Raw genomic sequence first — 22,485 nt, 5'->3', positions numbered from 1 at the left:
GCATTATATAGATTTCCCACCCCCCCCCCCCCCAAACCCCACCCCTTAACTAGCTGATAGGGTTCTGTATTAAGCAGCTTGATACTGTTGCATCATTGTGAGACTTAAGGCAATAAATAAGAAACCATCTCTTGGTGACTATAAACACAAAATATACATTCAAGAGTATTTATTAGGGATGCAAGTCAAATGTATTGCTGTTGACAAGGAGTATAATCTCATGACTAATAGTTTTGGCTGCAGCTAAGCTCAGATTTCATATACTTGCTACCTTACCTGTGACACTTCAAGGAACCCCATGTGTGTGGCTAAAGGCTCCATACAAACAAGTGCTCCTATGAGAACTATGATAGCTTCAAAGCTGTATGACTGAAGTGTCTGGCTTTTCTGAAACACCTGTGTGGGCTCTAGAGCTGCTCCACCTACTGGGATCCAAGAAAAGTAGCAGGACAGTTGTCCTAACCCATCTTTGCTCTTCTACAGTTAGAAGAAGCACTGGTAAGACTCATTCACACCACCATACACACGCGCACACAGTAAGAAACTCATTCACTTTAAGGCCTAACTTAAGAAAAACCTGCCTCTTCACATTGGGAGCATCCTAACTTTAACCTTTACTGCCACCTACGAGCTTACTAAAGGCTGTGCAAACCGCTTTGGCTTTCAGTTCGCCATCATCTCTTAACTTGTCCCTGTGTTAACTGTGTTCAGTTAACTTCCTCTAACACAGCCTATTCAAGGCTTTTGTGGGAGAGGGGAGTCTAAATACACTATCTTCTGTAGCCAAACTAAAGCTGACAACAAGCGTCTCATTTTTGCCCTTTAACTCTTAAAGGTTCTATTAGACTTTCAGAGCCCTTGGCAATTAACTGATACATTCAGCCGTAGTACCTAGTCCCTGCAGATACCATTTAGCTCTTGGAAATTCCAGTTGATTGAGAGGCCTCTTACCTCAGATAGATATTAACCATCCTCCAATACCATGTTTTTAATGGCTGTCATCTCTACAGCCTGTCCTAGACGAGACCACTTGTTTAGTGGCGCTGTAAAAGTGGAGTCTATGGCTGGCCAGCTAATTCTGTTCCCTGCATAGGGGTCAGATCCCTAATCGGAACAACTAGAGCAATGCTGTCTAGTGTAGTGGGCAATTGTTTTAATCCATGTGGGAAGCTGTTAGCAGTCTTGGTGTCATATGAGCATGGATATTTATAATCAGGGAGGATCATTTTATTGTGTTTTCATCTGGCCTGGTCTCGTATGGTGGTCTGTGGTCTGCACTCATAAACATTCTTACAGCGTGGGAGGGAGACCCTGTGGTAATGATATTTTTTTCCCTGAGCTACACTCCAAACCATCCATCCTCCACGTCCTATCTTCCCAAATGGAAAAGGGGACGCTAATTAGTTTGCTCAGCTGGCAGAGCAAGCTTGCAGATAGGGGGTGCTAGTGGCCATGGGAATGCTGAGGTGAAACAAACTTTGGGAGGGTATCATGTTCACTGCAGCATTGGGTGGGGGGAAGTGTCTGTCTTCATTGTAGAAAAGACCTAAGTATGGGAAAAAGTTCCTAGAGCTGGGATAGAAAGGATATTCAAATAGTGAAATTCCCACTAATATAAAACTAGACCTTACCTTATGTAAGGATCCTAGAGGCACTTGTCTGTCTTGTGCTTGCTTTTCCCTCATCTGGACATATTGGTGCTAATTCCCTTATTTGTTAACCATCAAAACTCATCTGATTTCTAGAACCATTTCTCCTCTTGAGGCTAACCTTCCCCAGATCTAGACACTTCTTACATCAGAAGGTGTGCTGAATGTAGAAAATGGAATTTAATCACAAAGAATCCGTTCTGAGATGTCCTATTATCCCGTTACCACTTGTTCTAAAGAAAGCTATAGCAGGCATGCTGGAATGTTTGTTCATTTTAAAAGGCAGCAGATACTTGAAAATCCTTCCTTAATACAGTAATACTGGTAGAAGTTTGCCTTTAGCTCCACTCCTTTCACACCACTTAATTCTCAAACCTTTTCTCCAAGAACCTCCAAGACTCCCTTGAAAGAGTCATCAATTAAAGGCAGAAGAGGGACCATTAGATTTAGGCTGACCTGCGTTACCCAGGCCAGAGGATTTCATCCAGTTACCTCTGTACTGAGCCCAAAGCATTGGTTCTGTCTCACAGCCTCCCCGTCCCTGCAGTGAGGTGAACAAGTAATACCTATGGTACCGCTAGGGAAAAGGACTCCTGGAAATTGTGACTTTGTGCAAGGTCACACAGCACATACTGTAGGTCTAGAAGGGCTGAGTCCTGGTTACTGTCAGTTAAATCACACACCCCTTCCCTTCTAATTTGATAGAGGAGCCTGTCTGCTTCATTTTTTTCCAAAGCATGGGGAAAATCAAGTGATTGTACAGATGGCACTAAGGCACTTCTGTGTTTATATGCTACACCTCTCCTCTAATGCTGCTTTGTCTCCAAAGTCGGGCGTTGGGAATCTAGCGGAGACTTTGTGGTGAGTACTTAAACAGTGGCCATGCTGCTTGTAAAAAGTAGAGGGAACTGGGGTTGTTAAAAAGCCATGGTTAAATAGTCTGAATGTGCCTCTCCCCCCCCCACCCAAAAAAAAAAAGTCCAAGGGCAGATGGATTGCAGTAATCGGAATATTAAACCATTTTTGTCTAGAACATAGAAGGGTTTATTGCTGTAAACTCAATAGCAAAACCTGCCCCTGGCTCTGGATTCAGTTCTTGTAGCTGAACTATCCTGGAACAGTAGTGGTGGTGATTTTGTTGGCACTGTTTTCCTTGCTGACTGTAGTACCTGCAGCTAAGGGATGGGTACCATTAACATCCACCTGCCATTTTCCAACTCTTATCCTCCCACTCCAGATGCCACTTCCGAAATTCCAAACACTTAATGTTTGTCACCGCTCTGCCCCAACCACAGCTGTTCCATCACCTATGTGAAGAGTGCCTGTGGTTCCTGCTTTTCCTTCCATCTGTACTCTACTTACCCCCGGCTTTCTGTTCTTTCATGCCCTTCCTATCACCACCAAACCACCTTGCCGTTGTAAAGAGAACTTTCTTTGTACATCACGCTAATCCCTCCCCCACGCGCTCTGCAACATCTTGTCTAATTCTGTCCTCCGCGCAACTAACACAAAAGTACAATAACTTCCATGGATGTAAACCCGATGGCCAAGAAACCCCACGCTTGCTGCTCAAGTCTCCACAGAGAGGGAAGCAGGTGGGGAGTGCAGCACAAGGAAAATCAAGCTGGATACAATCTGGGGATTGTTGGAATACAACGCTGTGTGCAAACCATCTCATGCGCACAGCAGGAGAAAGGCAGCAGGAGCTGGAGAGTGAGAACAAGCAGCAAAAAGGTCAGAAGAACTAACTCCAATGGAAGTGTCTTTGGGGAAACCCTATCTCTAGCCTTTATAAAGTTACTTAGCTGGAAAGGAGCACAGACTTTTCCGCTTAGGGCTCTCTCCTCCTCTGGATTAGATAGTTGCAATGCTTGGAAAGGAGAGCTCTGTTACAAGCCAAGTGTCTTCCAAGAGCGGAAGCAGTGGAGGCTAGATGGAGTCTAACAGGAGATGCTGTACCATGAACAATGGCCCCTGCAAACATTGGCCTTTGGTTTCGAAGAGCTCCATAGAACAATGTTACCTTTCAAAAGCATTGAGCAAGACAGAGTGGGGAACAACACAGTGCATCGCGAAAGATCCCACTGTCACTCTCGGCTCCATGGGTTGGGACTGCCGCAGTGCCAGCCCGGCCCACACCTCACCTGGCAGAAGAGCACGCACGCCACACGCACTCTGACACCTAATACTTTATATACAATGAACATTCCCAGAAAGAAGCACTTAATACATCCTTTAAATAACTCTGACAACAGTGTTCTGTCTCCTATCTACATGTGTCAAACATGGTACCGATGCTATGAAAATATAGCAAATATATACATTTCAAAACCCCGTATAAATTACTTACAATATACATAACGCGGAATGACAAGGGTGAGGTGAACACGGGCTGGCCGGGGGGTTTCCATGGGCACTAGCTGCCAGGGAGGTTTTGCTATTGGCAGCACCACTTACCATAGCGGGAAATAATTTACATAGGCTGTGGCTGCCCAGAATAGGTGCCTTTGATTGATTGTTACCCGCACCAATTGTCTAAGAGGGAGCGCGGGACAAGTACCTGCCATGGCATATCAAGTGTAGCACAGCTGTAGCTCGATATACTGTGGATTACAGCGAAGTCGGGAGTGGAAGCAGGTTGGAGTAGGAGCGGATACATCTTTCTGTCCCAGACAGAAGCAAACTAAGAACCATCTGCCCCTGTCTCTCACCACCTGCCTCTGCTGGCAGGTGGCTTATTCCCTGCGTCACCTAGTGCGTTAATTTTTTTAATGCATTTGTTGTTCCTCTTTGGAAGCTCCTAAGAGTGCTGGTGAGTAGGTTTGAGTGTCATTGGCTGGCACCCAGCCCCTGAGGCAGGGCTGCAGCTGGGGATGGTTCACTGGGGAAGTGCGTTCACATTACCGTTTGCTCATTTCCGTTTATGATCTTTTTTTTTACACAAAAATACTGCTTTTGTGATATATTATTTCATTCTTGTTAAAAAGGTCGCATGTGTCATTGTTAGCCAAGGAAAGCATTGTTAAAGTGCTCGGCAGTACATACAAAAAAGTAAACCAAAAAAAAAAAATTACATATGTCAATACATTCCTTCAACTATAAAAACCAAGCAACCAACGCACCATACTTACCCATTCAATCCACTGGCTGGGGGAAGATCAGTAGCTAAAGGGGAGCTGGGCCGGAATGGAGCCAGCATGCCGGCAGCCCCCTCTTTTAAGTGACCAATTAAAAGAACCTCCCCCCCCCCTAGGTCTCCAGTACCTTTTTGGTTGAGCTGTCACTAATTGCCATGTCCTAAGACAGGCTGATTATTGGAAGTGGTGGCTTAATGTGGATTTCATGGTCATTCATATTTTTTAAATATTGAATTTCTTTAAATACAAATAATAGTACCAAATGCTGGAGGATAACACTAGCCAATACTGAAAACTAACTGATCTGGGTGCAGATACTGTCACTCTATATTCATGCCAATACAAATATTGAATTAAATATTCCCCTGAAACCAGTCGTTTTCCTCCACAGTGTGACTGGTCTGTGAATCCAAAAGTCTGTTAAACCTTAACTACTCGCAATTTCAGCTCCTCTCTTCCCGTTTTGGCGCAGCCAGCTGAGCACGGGAAATCCTTCTTGAGTTGCTCCTTGCACCATTCACTTTACTTCGCAGCAGTTCTTGATAAAGCAACTTAACAATAACAGGCCTCTGCTTTTGGAATCCGTTCATTTTGTTTGAAGCTAGGGTCACTTAAAAAGAGAGACACTTCTTTTTAATATTGCCCTGATTAATGTTGTTTGCCCTCTTGCTGCCAACGCTAAATATTAGGTGAGACCCCTGCGGCTTCTCTCATCTGGCCTTCTTGGTGAAGCTGAGTCTCTTAGGTTGTCCTGGACTGAAGGGCCAAACAGTCTCCAACGACACCAAAAAGCTGTGAAACCATCACTAAAGTAAACAGGAAACGGAGGCACCTTGGTAATAGAAGCTGCCAGTATGTACAACACACAGTGGCTGTGTCCATCTTCATTAGGCACTTGGGAGGCTCAAGGCAACACCTGTATTCTTAGCCACGTGTCCCGAAGCGGCAGTGATGCTGCTAGCATCTAAGCTGGCCAAGAGCCCGGGAGGGCACAGTGGCTCCCCAGTCCTTGGTGTGGCATGAGTGCGTCAGCTTTCCACGCCGGTTCCCTGCGACTTCCGTTTCTGACTCCGAGTTGCGGTGGAACCTTCCCGGGCCACGTTACGAGGCTCTCTCTGCCTTCCCAGGGGAGGCACAGTGAGGTATTTTCCCAGAGACCCTGCACATGGTCTCCAGTTACTTGATGCTGGGGTGGACCTTGTTCTTTGCCCGCAGTGGCTTTTTCTTCCTGACCACTGGCGCCGTGGTGGCATACGTCTTGTGTGGGGAGAGCAGAGAAGAAGCCATGCTGAGGCCCCTACTGGCCCGGACTATCCGGCTGGGCGCACAGCCGGTGCTGCTCTGTAGGGCACCCAGGGCGCTGGCGGGATGGGAGGGCAACAGAGGGTCTCCGGGAGCGTGCAGGCTGGCGTTGGAAAAGTTCTCAGGATAAAGTCCCTGTCTCCCCTGATCTGTGCTCCCCAGGTGGTACCGACTCAGCAGGTCCTCAGTCATCTGGATGTACTTCGTCCTGGTCCTCCTGCTCTGCGAGTCCTCCAGCTGCTGCTCCATGCGGTAGACGTCCTCCGTCACCTGGTTCACTCGGTCAAACTGGGCCAGCAGCATCTCGAAGAGGGAGAGGAGCCGCTGGACATCAGCATCCACCTCTGAGCTCTCTCTGGTGCTCAGCACCAGGCTGAGCCCGTCCAGCTGGCTCGAAGAGGTGGAGGCCCTGGAGCTGTCAGAGGCTGCGCTGGGGGTGGGACCCCGGAAGGATTTGTCACTGGAGGACCGGGATGGTAACGGCTCCATCCCTTCGAACCTCACCTTGTGCCGAAACTGGAAGGGAAGCGAGAGCGAAAGAGGGTTAGTGCAGAAAACAGGCACTCGTGAACCCTTGCCTGTCGCCCCAGGGTGGGAGCACCCCCTGCAGGCGCCTGCTCCAGCCCAGCAGGCAGGATGGGGGTGAGCTCTTCATGTCAGCCTTGAATGACTGTCTCCAACTGCAGAGTGCTCCCCACTTGGCCTGGCCGGATGGTGGGGTGACCCGAATGAGAAGAAGGGTGGGGGGTTTATACACCCACCAGCCTGATTAGAAACCAAACTGAACCGTGGGGGTGGCACAACAGCAGGGGACAATGCTGGGGGCAGTCTCTGCTCCTGCCAGCCAGGACATGAGCATTGCCACCAGTCCTCTACCTGGGACACCAGCTATTGTTACCAGTCCTTCCGCCTCCTGCCAATGATGGCCCCTGTGACCCATACTGCTGTGAGCAGTGGCCTGTCACCGTTTGTCCCCACCCTGCTGCACCACTGCAATGGGGGAAACAATCAGAGTGTTTGTATCACCGGCCCCCACGGCCCTGTGACTGCAAAGGCCGGCCGAAACACTGCAAAACCATGCACCCCATGTGGCCCACAAGGGGCCGGGACCCACCAGCCAGGAGCCCTGGGCCTCCCCCTGGCTAGCACACTGCACAGAGGTGGAGGGTGGAGCCCTATGGGACTGTGCACCTACTTCCTTGACTTTGCTGAAGCCCATCCAGAGCTTCAGCCTGCGGACGAAGAGCTCCACCATCTCGTAGTCCTGGGGCTCGAAGGCCGGGCGGTACAGCTCGAAATTCATCTCCCGGTAGCGGTGGACAAGCACCGCGGCAAACAACCTCAGCACGATCCACATCTCCAGGACGATGTAGCTGGCGCAGAACAGGTAGTACAGCCCCGAGGGCTCGGGCAGGCAGAGCCGGAGGTTCACGCTGCCGCGGACCACAGCCAAGAGGAGCAGGAGGCTGCTGCTGAAGCTGCGAAAGGATTCCGAGCAGGAGGAGAAAAGCTGCAAAGGAAACGCAGGGGTTGCAATGAAAGGCCGTTGTCTCAATGGCAGAGTGGCCATACCCCGCCTTCGAGACTGCCTTTCGGTCCCAGACCTCCGAGCGCCTTGCAAAGGCAGGCAAGCAGCAGCATCCCCAGCTACACCACGGGCTTAGGAGGCGGGAGCCCTGCTGCATCTATCAGCTACAACATTGATGGGCTGCCCCTGTGCCCCCTGCCAATGGGGCCTCAAGGAGTTCTTGGAGTTCCATCCCCATGGTCGCGTCGGCCACTGATGACTCTGCTGCAGGCCAGGAAGGGGCCAACTGCAGTGTGGCCCGCTCAGCTGAGCCTTGCTCACCAGAATGCTCTGGCTTGGATCAGAGTTGAGGTCTCTCTAATGAACCCTTCCCTTTTTAGCAATCAAGTCTCCTCTCCCTCAGCAACGCCCAGCTTAGGGTGAGTCTTGACTGTATAATAAAAATAAACATTTACCAGGAAGCCAAGCTGGGTATAAGCAAGGACGAGCAGCGCAAAGGCCAGCCCGGCAGCAGCCAGCTCCTTCGTGGACTTCTGCAGGGTTTTGCCGAACACAGACCATTGCCGGACAAAGCGCAGCTGTTGGGCAGCCTGAGACCAAAGAAGAGAAGCCAGGTTTATACCCGTGTGGATCAAGGAATCTGCTGCATGTGTTTCTGGGGTAGCCTTCCACCCTGGGGCACTGTTGCAAAGAAACAGACACTGCATGCCCGGCGTTCAGGGTCCACTTGCACTGCTGGCATGTGGTTGATGAAGGTCCAAGTACCCTCAGCCCGTTTTCGACCCCCGCCGTTAAAACATCTGCACTGGCTAAAGCAGCCCTCGGATGGGGGGTTCGAGCTCATTTAAATAAACACAGCAAACTTCAGAAGAAGAAGCGTGTGCTGCTCCTGCCGGCCACCTGGGCAGCCATTGCGCTCTGCCAGTCTGTTGCCATGTTGGTTCCCCCCCAAACTGTGTGCGGGTGAAGTTTTTATCAGTCAAATGGACCTGAGATCCTAAAGCTGCCTGCATGGCCCTGCGCTTCAGACTAGAGACACGCGACCTGCGCTGTCTCTCCCCTGCGTGAACGCTGGGGGTGTGAACTAAAAGGTATCTAGTTCGTGTTAATGCTTGGTAATGTGTCGCTTAGCCTCGTGCGTCCAGGCTCTGGTTAAGGAGTGGGAGGGGAGGACGTTTCAGCATCGAGGGTCCCTTGCAGAGAACGTCCTGCCAGCAGCCCTGCCTGTTTATAATGAGGGAGTTCTAGTTTGAGTGCTACTTCCTCATCTCAACCGTAGCAGAATGGTCTAGGGCAGGGGGAGGCTTCAAAGGATAAACCAACCCCATGTGTGGCTCTCTGCTGGAGCACAGACCAGTATAATGGCCAGGCTGCTGGTGTGTAGAAACTACTGGCCCGGCATGCTGGCCTGCATTATTGTCGCATTGTGTGGGTGTGCTCCCCCATCTGTCTCACCCCCTGCCCCCATTGTCTCTTGTCCGACCCTGTAAGGGCTAAGGGGTAGGGAGTATCTTTGTTCTATTTGTACAGCACCTAGCGCACATTTCTGGAGGTATGCTTAGCGTCACCAGCCCTTTTCTGAACAGCTAGTTTGCAGTTGCACTTAAGCTACATCTCATGACCATTACTATTCATTAAATACAGCTGGGTACCAGGGTGCCACGTACATAAATCTGGTGAAGAGAATATGGTCAAGTTCATCTCCTATACAAACTGGGGATTGAGCACTATGTAATTTAACCCAGGTTTATAGACCAGAATATTATAAGAGTTGGTGTATTGCATTATACTGTCTAAGGGCTCATGGACAGATCTGCAAAAGTGCCCAGTACCAACAAGTGGAATCAGGTTTTGGGAGGGGCTGGGAGCTGAGCTCTTTTGACAATCTGGCCTGCGAAGCAGAGGTCTCCTTTGAGAAGTGAGCGAACATGACTCCACGTTTGTTTCACTGGTTTCATATCAGTTTGGTTGGTTTACACAAATGGGGATCTGATGGTCACCCTTGCATCTTCAAGGCTGGGTTTTGGAAAGTGAGATGGCTGGCGTTCCTCAGCTCTACCGCAGTATCCTAGAATCATACGACTGGAAGGGACCTCGAGAGGTATCTAAGTATTATCTAATACTAAGTATTATCTAGACCATCCCTGACAGGTGTTTGTGTAACCCGTCTGTACTACTCTTCGTAAAGGAGAGACAAGGATCTAATTACTCCTCATGCTCTGGATCTAACACTGCACAGGAAAGGAGACTTGGGACAGGCATAGCTGACTCAAATGTTGCCCCACCTGCATGACGTGCATTCAGGACCTAGCACTACCTCACGGCAGGCCCACTGCCATACCTTCACAGTCAGCAGGAAGAGAAGGGAGGCAGCCAGGCTGTTGAAGACTGAGTTGAGGAAGGCCACCTGGTAAAAGCTGGTGAAGCCCTTGCGGTTCTTCAGATAGTTTGCCCACTGCTGGTCAGCAATGGTGGCTTGGCTTAAGTGCACCACCACGGTGCAGGTGGTCAGAAGGATGAGCAGCCATTGGCTGTAGCTCCCAAACACGGCGAAGTAGGCCCTGCCTTCCTTCTTGATGAAGAGGGACTCGGAGACCACAAAGTAGACCACAAACACCATGAGGAAGACCTGTAATGTAGGGGAGGAGGAAGAGTTCATCCAGAAAGAGGTGTTCAGAGTGGGGCAATGCTGATCACCCAGGGCTGCCATTACAGAACTGCAGGGCTGGCCCCGTGGAGCAGTGGCAGGGCCGTTGTCCCGTGATGGCAGAATGGGGTCCATACTACTGGCCTTTAACTCCCATGATGATGATATGGCTGCAACCCTGCCACCGAAACTTTGGGCCAAACCTGTCCCTGGTGTAACTCCGCTGACTTGCTGGTGATAGGTGAGCACTGGAGAGTGAGGCAAGGCTCTCCCTTTCTCTGGCGCCTGAGGGGCCAAGGGTACTGTCACCACAGCGCTCCCAGCCGAGAGAGCTAACTTAGGACTCACCTTCGAGCAGCGGTGCGCTAGGTTCTTGTTAGACCCTCATGGCCTGCCCAACCTGGGGTGGATCAAAGCACAAGGCTCCATGACTCTCCCCCAGTCCCCTAGGGCAAACTGCCTGGCTGGAGGCTCCTGGGAGGTTGGGGTTTTGTCTGTCAGAGGGCCTGCCCATGCCACAGCCCTAAGGTGCCCCCCATCGGTACATAGGCCTCATCTGTTAGCAATCGCCCATAAGAAGAGAGGATGAAACGTGTCTGGATTCTGCCTGCGGGGGAATTTTTTCCTCTCCCACCCAAAGAACACTCCTCCAAAAGGGACGTATTCAGTGACTGTATTCCTTGTACTAGAAGTGGTGATGGGCGTGCAGGCTTTGGGCCCAGCAATGGGGGTGGGAAACCATCATAGAATATCAGGGTTGGAAGGGACCTCAGGAGGTCATCTAGTCCAACCCCCTGCTCAAAGCAGGACCGATCCCCAATTAAATCATCCCAGCCAGGGCTTTGTCAAGCCTGACCTTAAAAACTTCTAAGGAAGGAGATTCCACCACCTCCCTAGGTAACGCATTCCAGTGTTTCACCACCCTCCTAGTGAAAAAGTTTTTCCTAATATCCAACCTAAATCTCCCCCACTGCAACTTGAGACCATTACTCCTTGTCCTGTCATCAGCTACCACTGAGAATAGTCTAGATCCATCCTCTTTGGAACCCCCTTTCAGGTAGTTGAAAGCAGCTATTAAATCTCCCCTCATTCTTCTCTTCCACAGACTAAACAATCCCAGTTCCCTCAGCCTCTCCTCGTAAGTCATGTGTTCCAGTCCCCTAATCATTTTTGTTGCCCTCCGCTGGACGGTCTCCAATTTTACCACATCCTTCTTGTAGTGTGGGGCCCAAAACTGGACACAGTACTCCAGATGAGGCCTCACCAGTGTCGAATAGAGGGGAATGATCACGTCCCTCCATCTGCTGGCAACGCCCCTACTTATACAGCCCAAAATGCCATTGGCCTTCTTGGCAATAAGGGCACACTGTTGACTCTTATCCAGCTTCTCGTCCACGGTCACCCCTAGGTCCTTCTCTGCAGAACTGCTGCCTAGCCGCTCGGTCCCTAGTCTGTAGCAGTGCATGGGATTCTTCCGTCCTAAGTGCAGGAGTCTGCACTTGTCCTTGTTGGACCTCATCAGATTTCTTTTGGCCCAATCCTCCAAGTCAGCTAGGTGACTCTGAGCCATGGGAGCAGGAGGCAACTATTCTCCTGAGCCAACAGCACAACCTAAGAAGGGGGTCCCCGACAGCCCTTCCACAGCACAACTGTGCAGCGCGTCTGGGAAACAGGGTCATAGCAGCAAGCAGAGCAGGGCCAAGTAACTCCCTCCGACAGTAAGATCCCAGTGACATCCATCCACTGCGTGAAGGTTGCGACTGCGAGCAGGGCTGCCAAGGAGGGACAATGGTACCAGGACCCTGAGCGCAGGGGCCCCGCAAAAGCCTGTAACTGGGCTGAAATGGGGGCAGGCCTAGCGAATGTGATGGGAGCCCCAGATTTCTCTCCACAGGCCTGACTGAGAGGAGCAAGGTTGCTGAACTGACCATCATGACAAGCTGCAGCGTGACTCCCCCACTGAGACGCAGCAGGGGGAAGGGCCCAACTGCGATGGCGGCCACTGCTCGCCCCGCCATGGGGAACTCCAGGCGCAGGGTGACGGCGGCATGCAGGTCCACGCTGGGGTTGTACTGCGTCAGCTCCACAAAGACCGCTCTGCTCCTGTGGGGACAGAGAAGCGGGCAACAGTGCCCGTCATGTCAGGTTATACCATTTTATAGGGACGAGAGCTGCCAGAGCAGCTCAGGGTCTGTCTGGGGCAGCACCCTCCCTGCAGCTGGTGCAAGGGAGGCCGGGTGTGCATCTCCGGGTGCACCGTGAGTGGATTTGCCGCCCACCAAGGAACCACAGAGGGGAACGCATCCTGCCTGCCTTGGTTGGACACCGCCTGACAGCAAAACCAAGGTGAGGGAAGATAAAGGGGGTCCTCTGGCTGAATAATCACCCCCCCCCCCCTGAAAAAAACACTTCTAGGCTTGGCAGACACCACCTCAACTACCTGCACTGAAAAATTCAGATTAGGACTCGGGACTGTTCCCAGGTTACAGCCAAACTCAGGGCTTCCCCCTCTGCTGCCTTGCCAGCTGCTTACAGGTTGTTGATCCAGTTGTTTTGCTGAAGATAGTCCACTTGCGCTCTGCTCTCTTCCAGCGTGGCTCCTAGCTCCTGGATGTAACCTCCGCTGTCATACACGGAGACGTAGCCCCAGTACCAGACTCTGAAAAAGAAGAGGAGCCACTGGTTGCATTTTGGGGGTGGGGATTTGCTGACCTGGCCTCATAACTCACGCAAAGCCAGGAGTTGCATTGTTTTACTTTCCATGCAAACGGAGGATTTGAACTGATGTACGGTAAGCGTCTTATTTAGTGCATCTAGGGCATATGAGAAATTACAAACAAAAACTGTATCAACTTAAATGGCCCAAAACAGGCCCTAGCCCACCCACACCCCCCTCCCCCTCCAAACCCATCTTGAAACACACCTCCCAGAAATGATCCAGAGCCAAACAAATGCTAGAACCGAAGCTAAATGAGCACAGACCCAGATTTTATACCTGTTTCCTGAGCCCCTCTAACCAGCAATAACAGGAAGCTACCACCAATATGCAAATCTTTCCTTGCTGAGGTTTTAAATTGCTCTGTAACCCACTCCTGCTCTGAAACAGCAGTTTTGAAATATCGGTGCCCCCGGCACGTGCCCCCACTGCATTGGCAAAGTACCTCGCGGTGGCACGCGTTTGCACACACAGAGCTCCACTCTATCTTCCATGCAGTGTGTGTGCCACAAAATTACAAATGGGGCTGCATGATTCGTGCCAATCAAACTGCTACAGAACAAAACCAGCTGGCTGGCGATCAGAACAGCACTAGGCCTTCCGTATTCGGTTGGCTCTCGGGGGCAGCAGTTGGCTGACTTGACATGACAGCTGGAAACGGAGTGGCTGTAAGAGCCCAGTGCTGTGATTGGATTTTGCGGCCAGAACAGGAAATGTACGTGTGGAATGCGCAGCTTCGTACCCTGCTAGGTCAGGCGGCGAGTAGGACCACGGCTGTGTCAAATTTACAGATACCCTCTTCCAGCCAACAGCATAATCGCCGGTATTAAAGCCGTTAGACTCGTACGTGCATTTCTTCGCAGCGACAGATGCATCCGTCCCACTAAAGAAATCATGGATGGTATCCGGGCATTCTGCTGAAAAGAGGCCAGTATCGTGTTAGCTTGGCGGTGACGAGACATGAGACTACCTGTGCTGGGGTGTTTGCACCTATCGGAAGGGGTTCAGGTACCTTGGAAGGGGTAATTAATCTAGTGGACTGCATCTGGGGGAGGGTTAGGCTGGATAGACAAGTGCTAATGGAAGGTGAAGCTCAGCTGAGCAGCTGTAGCCTGCGCTGGTACAAAGCTAGCAAGCTGAGACCAGAAGGGGTTGTTGGGGAAGGAGGCTGCAGTCACTCCCTGGCAGCTGGGAGCTTGAGTTGGACCCCAGGAGTGGGCCACAACACCAAGAAAGAGAAGGGAAGTAAGAAGGAGCAGAGGGCAATAGTAATGAGGTTTGGAAATAAGCAGACCATCGTTGCTGGATAGCAGGTCCCTGTGCTGGAACCCAGAGTACTGGGCAGGCCCGGGCTCCCCTGCCAACCACTGGGAAAGTGGCACAGACCAGAAATTACAGAATACTGCTGGGTGGATTGTCCAGTGGGACTTAGCGACCCTGGAAGGGGAAAACTACATAGAGACTTGGCTGGAGGGCTGTCACGAAGAGAGAGCACCCTAAGTTGTGGAACGGGAGACGGGCCACGGGGTGAGCGAGTGATGGAAGGGGGCGCTGTTCCAGCTGAGAGCTGTTCCCCAGACCCAGCCATGAGGGGGCACCACAGCAGTGAGTAGGGAAACCCATTACATGGCCATATGAACATCCCACTGCAGAAAGCTATTCCTCTACATTGCGTCCCTCCCCCTGCTTCAGTTAAACCCTCCACTCCAGTTCCCCCTTCCCCAGCCAGACCTAGAGAAGGGAGCAAGTCCATATCATTTATTTATAAATGCAAAATCCGTAACTGAGCTACTGGGCTGAGCACAGGAGAACGTGAGTCATGTGGCTCAGACTTTGCTCCTCAGCTCACCCCATCCTGATGGCCGACCACCCTTGCTTGTTGCATCCTGTCTGAAATTGGGCAGGGCCCGGGTCTTTGGCTTTTGTACAGTACCTGGCACGTGTTCTTGGGCGTAAGGATAACCAGGAACCAACCTGCAGCCTCGCTGGCCAAACTTCTACAGAGAACAGTGGTGTGCAAGCTGGCTACTGTGGGGCTAGAAAACTAGAGCTGGCTCTCAGCTTTGTCCCTCCCTGTCTCATTGCTCCCAAACCAGGGATGCTGGCAGCCACGCACCTTCCTGCAGGCGGAGCTGACGCAGCCGTGGCACTCCCAGCATGGTGCTGTAGCTCTCTTGCCGCGACTGGTTATTGTAGAGAGAGGGCAACAAGACCTGTGACATCCACGCCCAAAACTCATCGGATCTGTGCACGCAGGGAGGAGAAGAGAGGGAGGTTAATCCGGTCAATACAGAAGAAAGTGTCTCCACTGAGCCCAGCCCCACGCCCAGCTCTGGTTCTGAGGAGTTCTCTGCGCCAAGGGGATGATCTGAAAGCTTGTATCCTGCCACTGGGGGGAGACTGAGCTTTGGAAAGGTGACCTCCACTGCTATTCAGTGGCCCACCAGCTCAGCCAGAGGCAGGCTTTATCCTCCAGACTATTATCCTATACCCTGAGAGATCACACAGTATAGACGGTTGGGACGCAAAAACCCTACAAGGTAAAACTAGTCCCCTGCTTCAGCATATTCTTACAAAAGATGGAGCTGAGAGAGACCATCAGAACATCTGATCTAGTTCCAGGCCAATGCACAATTGTTCTCCAGTGTTATACTCGAGTGATTTTATCCAGCCTCGCTTCGAATGAGCGAAGAGATGAGGATTCTATCACTTCCTTTAGGAAACTAACCCACGGCCAAAGTGATCTGGCCATTAGATCAAATTTTTCCTTTTGTTCCGCTGCATCCCATTGCCCTTTCTCCGTGTCGCTCTAACCTCACAAAATAAGTGTCCCACAGAAATCTTTTGAGCCTGATTCTCATTTACATTAAAGCCACTTCACAGCATTCTTGTGGGGTAAAGAGGCCTTCAGTGGGGTGTAGCCATACATATGCTCCCATGGCACAGCCCCTTTCCACTGCCAGTGCAAAGTAAACGTGAGCCAGGTCCCTCCGTAACTAGGAGCTGAGTCCGCTCTCATTTGACACCACTTTTAATCCCATGTAATTGTGCTGATGTCCGTGGGATGACTCCTGACTTCTATCAGTGTGACTCAGATGTAGCATGGATTCCTGCTCTCACTTTGCCAAGTCTCATTTGTCTGTAGAACAATCAAGAGGGCTGACACAAGGACAGAACTAATTCCAGGAAAGCAGCTCTGGGGCCATTCTGGTCAACAGGGATGACGACATCCTGAAAACTCCACCAGGAAATTGTCCTCTTGCTACAAGCCCCAAAGAATGGTAGGGTTTAGTATTTATAGAATAGATGATTATTTCTGGTTTTCATAAGCCTCTTTATTGCTAAACCTTCTCTAAAGCTGCGGTTTTTAAAGGTCGTCTCAGTCTGTCCTGATGCTGCAACTCTGAATTCATTGCTCAGATATCAGAAAAAGAGGTATAAACTGATTCTCTCTCCCCCGCCTCCCCAATTTCCAACGGTGGAGCTCAGTCCTTTAGAAACATTAATGAATTAAAGCTCACAGAACCCCTATCCTCATTTTACAGATAGGGAAATGGAGGCATCAAGCAATGAAAGGACGTGCCCCCCAGGGAGGGTGTGATGGAGGCAGAACTAAAACACAGATCTCCTCCTGAATTCCTGCACTGGGTGTTGGTCACAAAACCATCCTTGACCTCCCAAGGTGAATTTCTAAAATTAACATCTGGCAACTCAGACACGTACATTATAACCTCAGCACTGAGGATCTGGTGCACCCCTGGGTGCCTAATGATGGGAGAAGGAACCCGAGCAATACAGTTAGTGAATGTCAGTCTCTCCTGTCTTCTGACACCATGAGACTGGACACACTGGTGACTGTCCCGTTCGAATGGGAGCGGCGAGGGCTGTAGTGACCACAGACAATTCGGCATTTGTGTGTGTGTAATTTGTGACCGGTAAAGAAACGCATCTGCTCACTGACTTCCAGCGCAAAGCCCCACAGTGTTCAGCCTGAGGCTGCCTGGCCCGGAGGATGGAACAACCCACATGGCTTGATGCTCCGAGCCCCACTGGGGCTTCGCAATTACCTCTTGACGCGGAGGAATTCCTCGCCACCGAGCTGCTGCTTGAGGGAGCTTTGCAAGAGGAAGGCCCTGCCGTTGCGGGAGGCGTCGCCATAGTTGGTGAGCAATGTCACCAGCAAGAACAACATATAGATGAGGAAGCTCTGGCAAGCAGAAAACAGAGGCATGCGGTCAGAGGACTGCTCTCAGCCTAGGGCACGGTGCCTACCTTGGTGGGAGCAGGGCAGCTGAGTACATGAAGCAAGCTGTCCTGCGCCCCAAGGGCTGGATCCTGCTCTCCTTGGATGTCAGGGCAAGACCCCCACTGGGAGCAGAAGCAGGCCCCAACATACTGGTTTGGTGTTTTCCCATATGGGAGCTGCTGTTAAATGAAATCCAGACCCAGACCATGGCCTTGTAACAATTTTTTTTTTTTTCCCCACACCAGCCAGCCCAACTCCACATGTTCAAGTCAATACAGATTACACAACGTCCCGGCCCGCTCCGTGCTGGCAGCGCTGCTTATGTAACAGCTTCCCATTTAGTGGGGCTTTTGTTCTTGAAAGGGATAGCGCCCAGTTCAACACAGCACAGCTTTTAAACCCTGGGAGTGTTACTAACACCAGCTGGGAGTATTAACAGTGAAAGATCTTTAAAGTGATGGAAGCTCCTTTTCACAGCTGGTTGGCTGTTTGCATTTCACTGGGCTTGGATAACGCAAGTGGCCTGTTCCGTTTTCTTGTGCCCCAGGCCGGAGCTGTTGTGTTTTCAGCACTGCAAGGGAATGCTTTGACCCCAAAACCAACTGATTTCACGGGGAGGAAATAGTTCCATTCCTCTTAGCTTTGGAACCCTACCACCTCGCTCAGACATAACGCTTTTCATCCACAGATCTCAAAGCGCTCTAAAAAGGTGGTCAGGATCATCACTCCCTTGTGCAAATGGGGAAACTGAGGCACAGAGCTGGGAAGGGACTTGCTCGAGGTCACCCAGCAGCCCAGTGGCAGAGTCAGGAAGAGAACCCACATCTCCTGAGTCCCAGTTCCGTGCTCTATCCATACCTCCCACGTTTAAACAAAACCTGTAGGGTGGGCTGCAAAGACTGGAGAGACTCACCCGGCCCTTCGTATAAGCCACACAGGCAGGCACAGTTAGTTTCCTTGCTTTGTTCTCCTAACCTGATACAAGGTTCGTCGCAGGAGTGTCCTTTAGGTCCATGGTTCCTAACCCTTTCAGGGCAGTGCTATTGCAGTGGTGCTCACGTGCTAGGCTGGGCTGCTTGCAGTCACAAAGATGGTGTTTGGAGCAGCCCATGTTCCACGGCAGGTTACTGCAGGCACACCCTGATGCAAGGAGGGCCCAGGCCACACCCTGGGGCCAAGCTCAGAGTCTCAGTAAGGTAGAAAGCGGGGAGGAGTCTATGGATTCCAAAGTCAGGAGGGACCATAGTAATGGGCTAGTCTGACTTCTTCAATAACACAGGTCAGAGAACTGCCCCCCTGCAATCATTCCTAGAGCAGATCGTTTAGAAAAACATCCCATCTTGATTTCAGAATTGTCACTGATGGAGAATCCACCACGACCCGTGGTACATTGTTCCAATGGTAAATTCCCCTCACTTGTTAAAACTTGACACCTTATTTCCTGTCTTTGTCTAGCTTCAACTTCCAGCCATTGGATTGTGCTAAACCTTTCTCTGCTAGATGGAAGAGCCCATTATTAAATATTTGTTCCCCATCTAGGTACTTAGACTGTAATCAAGTCACCCTTAAACATCTCTTTGTTAGACTCAAGGAGCTCAATCTATTTAGCTTATCACAATAAGGCAGGTTTTCTAATCTTGTTTAAGCATTCTCATGGCCATTCTCTGAACCCTCTCCAATTTATCAACATCCTTCTTGAACTGTGGACACAAGAACTGGTCACAGTAGTCCAGCAACAGTTGCACTCAGTCCAAATACAGAGGTAAAATGACCTCTCTACTTCTACTTGATATTCCCCTGTTTATGCTTCCCACGATTGCATTAGCCCTTTTGGACACCTTCAGCTGATTATCCACCCCACCCCCAAATCTTTTTTAGAGTCTCCACTTCCCAGGATAGAATCCCACATCCTGTAAATATGGTCTATATTCTTTGTTCCGAGATACAGTTACATTTAGTCTATTAAAATGCATATTGTTTGCGTGCACCCAATTTACCAAGTGATCCAGATTTCTCTGTATCAGTGACCTGTCCTCTTCATTATTTACCACTCCCCCAATTTTTGTGTCACTTGCAAACTTTATCAGGTATGATTTTAGGTTTTCTTCCAGGTAATTGATAAAAATGTTAAATAGCGAAGAGCCAAAAACCGATCCCTGCAGGAGCCCACTGGAAACGCACCTGCGTGATGATGGTTCCCCATTTACAGTTACATTTTGAGACGTATCTGTGAGCCAGTTTTTAATTCAGTTAATACGTGCCACGGTCATTTTATATCATTCTAGTTTTTTAATCAAAGTGTTGTGCGGTACCAAGTCAAACGCCCTACAGAAATCGAAGTCTATTACGTCAACGCTATTACCTTTATCAACCAAACTTGTCATCTCGTCAAAAAAAGATATCCAGGTAGGTTGCCAGGCGCTTTACCTTTAGCATCTTGTGAAGCAGTTTGACCTTCCTGGCCTCCTCCTTGGCCTGGAAAAGGGCAAATCCCTGAGGAGGTCGGACTTTGTTGATCTTCTCGGAAACGTGCTCGACAAATGGATACTCCACCAGTGTGTCGTCTTCCTCCGGGTACAGGCGCTTTGCAACCAGTGCGAAATAAAGGGCTTCCAGCAGAACCTGCGACCCAGGAAATCAATGTGCTTTAAGACACCTGTATAGCAACCTCACCAGCACAAGGCCATGTTGGGAACGTCCTCACCGTTCCCAACATGGATTCAAGCTTGAATAGAGGAGCCGGCCTCGACTTGGATCCATGCGGCTTCATGGCTGCCGACCATGGGTCTGTGCTAACAAATTTCTCCTCTCTGAGGTAGAGCCTGTCTGGCTGTTGGCATCTGAGGTTTATTCTCCATTTGCCCCATGGAATTGTGCCGAGGGTGGGGAAGAAGATCCGTGTTTTCCTAAAGCCAAATGCTGTACAGCCTGATACACAACAGCGATAGAGGCTCCAGCTTTACACCTCTATAATTTCCACAGATGCTTCCCTGCCGCAGGCAGAGAGATTGAACCATTTCACGGCCTGCCGAGGGCGTCTCGGTGCCAGTTCAATCAGGGCTGATCCCCTTTCAGAAATCGGCGGTAACTTACAGAGGGGAGTGATTGATAAGGAGATAGAGAGAGAAGCAGGACCCTATGCAGCCTAGACTGGTGGGGACAGAAAATCATGAGACATTAAGCAATTTCAGCGACCTGGAAAAGAAATTACACACCCATCCTTACCTTCAGAGGTTCCCAGACCAAGAAGGATGCCAGGAAGCTGAATATCCCTGAGATGAGCCACATGAGGGCAACACTGGAGGTGAAGCCGACTCCGATCCACACGGAGACCCCAATGGAGGTGGCAAAGAGGAGGAGGCTGATGGCGTGAGCGAGGTATGAGCACCAGTTTGGCAGCAGGCGCTTCCTGAACGTGTGGTCCACAACTGCAGGGAGCAAAGCAGGGGCCTGAAATCCCACAACGGTGCTGCCAGCAACCGGCAGGGCCCAGCAACCGCCAGCCCCACCAGAGACCTGAGCCATTGTGGGGAGCCCTCAGAAACCTGGGTGTTCTTTAGAAGGATAATCCACGTTTCTGTGGCCCCACCACGCTGAACCGACCACATACATAGCTCGCTGCTGAAATGCATCCATCCCTGAAGTGAAGGGCAGTAGCCATCCATCTGCAAACTGCACCGTGTGTACATGGGGAAGGGCAGCCATTCTGACTCAGACACGGGCCCTCACTTACCAAAGGCCCAGGGAATCTTTAATGCCCAGCCAGAGCCTTGGCTTAAGGTGTCACTCGAAAGACCCAATCCAAAGAGATTGTTCCATTCACCCGGGAAGGACAAGGGTGACCCTGTGAGGCTTTGAACCTGCATGTCACCAGGAGTTGACTCTCCTAACTGGCTGCTTCTGCCTCTAAGCCACCCTGTCCAGGAGGGGCTGCTTAGACAGAGAGATGCTTTCATCCAGCCACGTGACTAAGCTGTACAAATCAGATACTACAGTAGTTCAGGCAAAACCAGTGGATGGATTTTAATATGCCCCAGAGCCTCAGCTCCGTGTTTAGTTTTTTGCACTGAGAAGAGAGGCTGTAGTGCAAGAAATTCCTGGGGGGTGTCTGAAAGCAGGACAGCTCGTGCTAAGAAAGCCACTGCTCTAAGGTCCTTACCAGGACTCTTAAGTGGAGAAGCTAAGAACCTATCACCACCCATGACCTGTCTCCCATCCGTTCAGCTTTTCACCTCCTGGCCATGGGAGAGGCTTGTCTGTAGGGAGACAGTGTGAACTCTTTGTTTGCCCATGTTATACGTCACCGCATGAAGTCTCCTTTCCTTCTCCCTCTCTCTTGTTTAACTGGTTTGAGTTTTCATTTGAGTTCTAACTCCCTTTCCCCTGTGCTGACATCAGGACCCTCCCCTACCTTCAGGTCTAATTAGTTCACTGCCGTAATGTGCTTGTGAAATCAATCCCCCTGTGGGAGTGGGGAGTAGTGGCTTTGTTTTTGCACATGGTAGGTAAATGCCTTTGAGCATGAAATGCCGAGTTAGGGCTTTTCCAGAAGGGGTTTTTATGATGATTTTAATGAGAGCACAGGGAACAAAGGGAAATGGATCCTGAAATGGTAAGGAATAGAGAGCTGGAGAATTGTATGCAATGAGCATGCCCCCTTCTGAGCCTGGCTCGTAAAGGGGCGCACATCATGGCGGTCTGTGTTTATCTGCCTATCCACCCCTTATCGCCATAACATCTGAGCTCCTTTCTTCGCCCTAGCTTGTTTCAGGGAGCATGTCCTTTGCGCTGGGCACTGACATCAGAGAAGGCCTTGCCCGCCCAGTACCTGTCCATGTAGACTTGGCAGATCTGCTCACTTCCCTGGCAGGGGCTACCATATTCTGCCCTTTCTCATTCAGCCGCTGCAGCATGATGGTCTCTGTCTTCTCCCCAAACACACTGGATCTGCCAGGGCAAATCAACGTTATTAGCATGGGGCTTAAACCCGGGTTTGCTTTGCAAGAGGCACTCCATCAGACACACGGGCTTTGCGGTAAGCGAACCAGTGGCAGCCTGGTTCGGAGGGCCCCAGAGAGAGGATTCTGAGCCCAAGCAATGTGACATTTAATCTAGCACCAGCCGCAGGCAACTCCTTGGCTAATTAGCAGCTTTTCTTCTTTTAAAGGTGCGTGCTTCTTGAGAGAGCCAGTCCTCCCTGCTACTAGCCTGCTCCATCGGGATCACTAACATCATGCCCTGCAATCACGGGCAAGATAAA

General features: G+C 50.6%; 1 protein-coding gene across 2 annotated transcripts in view; it reads right to left on the bottom strand.

Moving 5' to 3' along the window:
- Positions 1 to 826: 826 nt before the first annotated feature.
- Positions 827 to 22,485, bottom strand: part of PKD1 (polycystin 1, transient receptor potential channel interacting) — a 140,466-nt gene continuing 118,807 nt past the window's right edge. Inside the window, exons 35-46 of one of the 2 annotated variants that reach the window (XM_037910557.2) lie at positions 22,054 to 22,172; positions 20,451 to 20,653; positions 19,653 to 19,847; positions 17,047 to 17,186; positions 15,096 to 15,223; positions 13,722 to 13,896; positions 12,797 to 12,922; positions 12,192 to 12,366; positions 9,958 to 10,245; positions 8,072 to 8,206; positions 7,284 to 7,598; positions 827 to 6,604 (exon numbers count right to left, since the gene is read on the bottom strand). In XM_037910557.2, the coding sequence (XP_037766485.1) occupies positions 5,963 to 6,604; positions 7,284 to 7,598; positions 8,072 to 8,206; positions 9,958 to 10,245; positions 12,192 to 12,366; positions 12,797 to 12,922; positions 13,722 to 13,896; positions 15,096 to 15,223; positions 17,047 to 17,186; positions 19,653 to 19,847; positions 20,451 to 20,653; positions 22,054 to 22,172 (2,641 nt within the window). In that variant the 3' untranslated portion in view covers positions 827 to 5,962. The remainder of the gene's footprint in view (positions 6,605 to 7,283; positions 7,599 to 8,071; positions 8,207 to 9,957; positions 10,246 to 12,191; positions 12,367 to 12,796; positions 12,923 to 13,721; positions 13,897 to 15,095; positions 15,224 to 17,046; positions 17,187 to 19,652; positions 19,848 to 20,450; positions 20,654 to 22,053; positions 22,173 to 22,485) is intronic. The other variant, XM_037910558.2, reaches the window with a different exon arrangement.

Source organism: Chelonia mydas, chromosome 10 (assembly GCF_015237465.2).
Source record: "Chelonia mydas isolate rCheMyd1 chromosome 10, rCheMyd1.pri.v2, whole genome shotgun sequence".
NCBI classification, from domain to species: domain Eukaryota; kingdom Metazoa; phylum Chordata; order Testudines; family Cheloniidae; genus Chelonia; species Chelonia mydas.
This window is presented reverse-complemented; position numbering and strand designations above follow the sequence as displayed.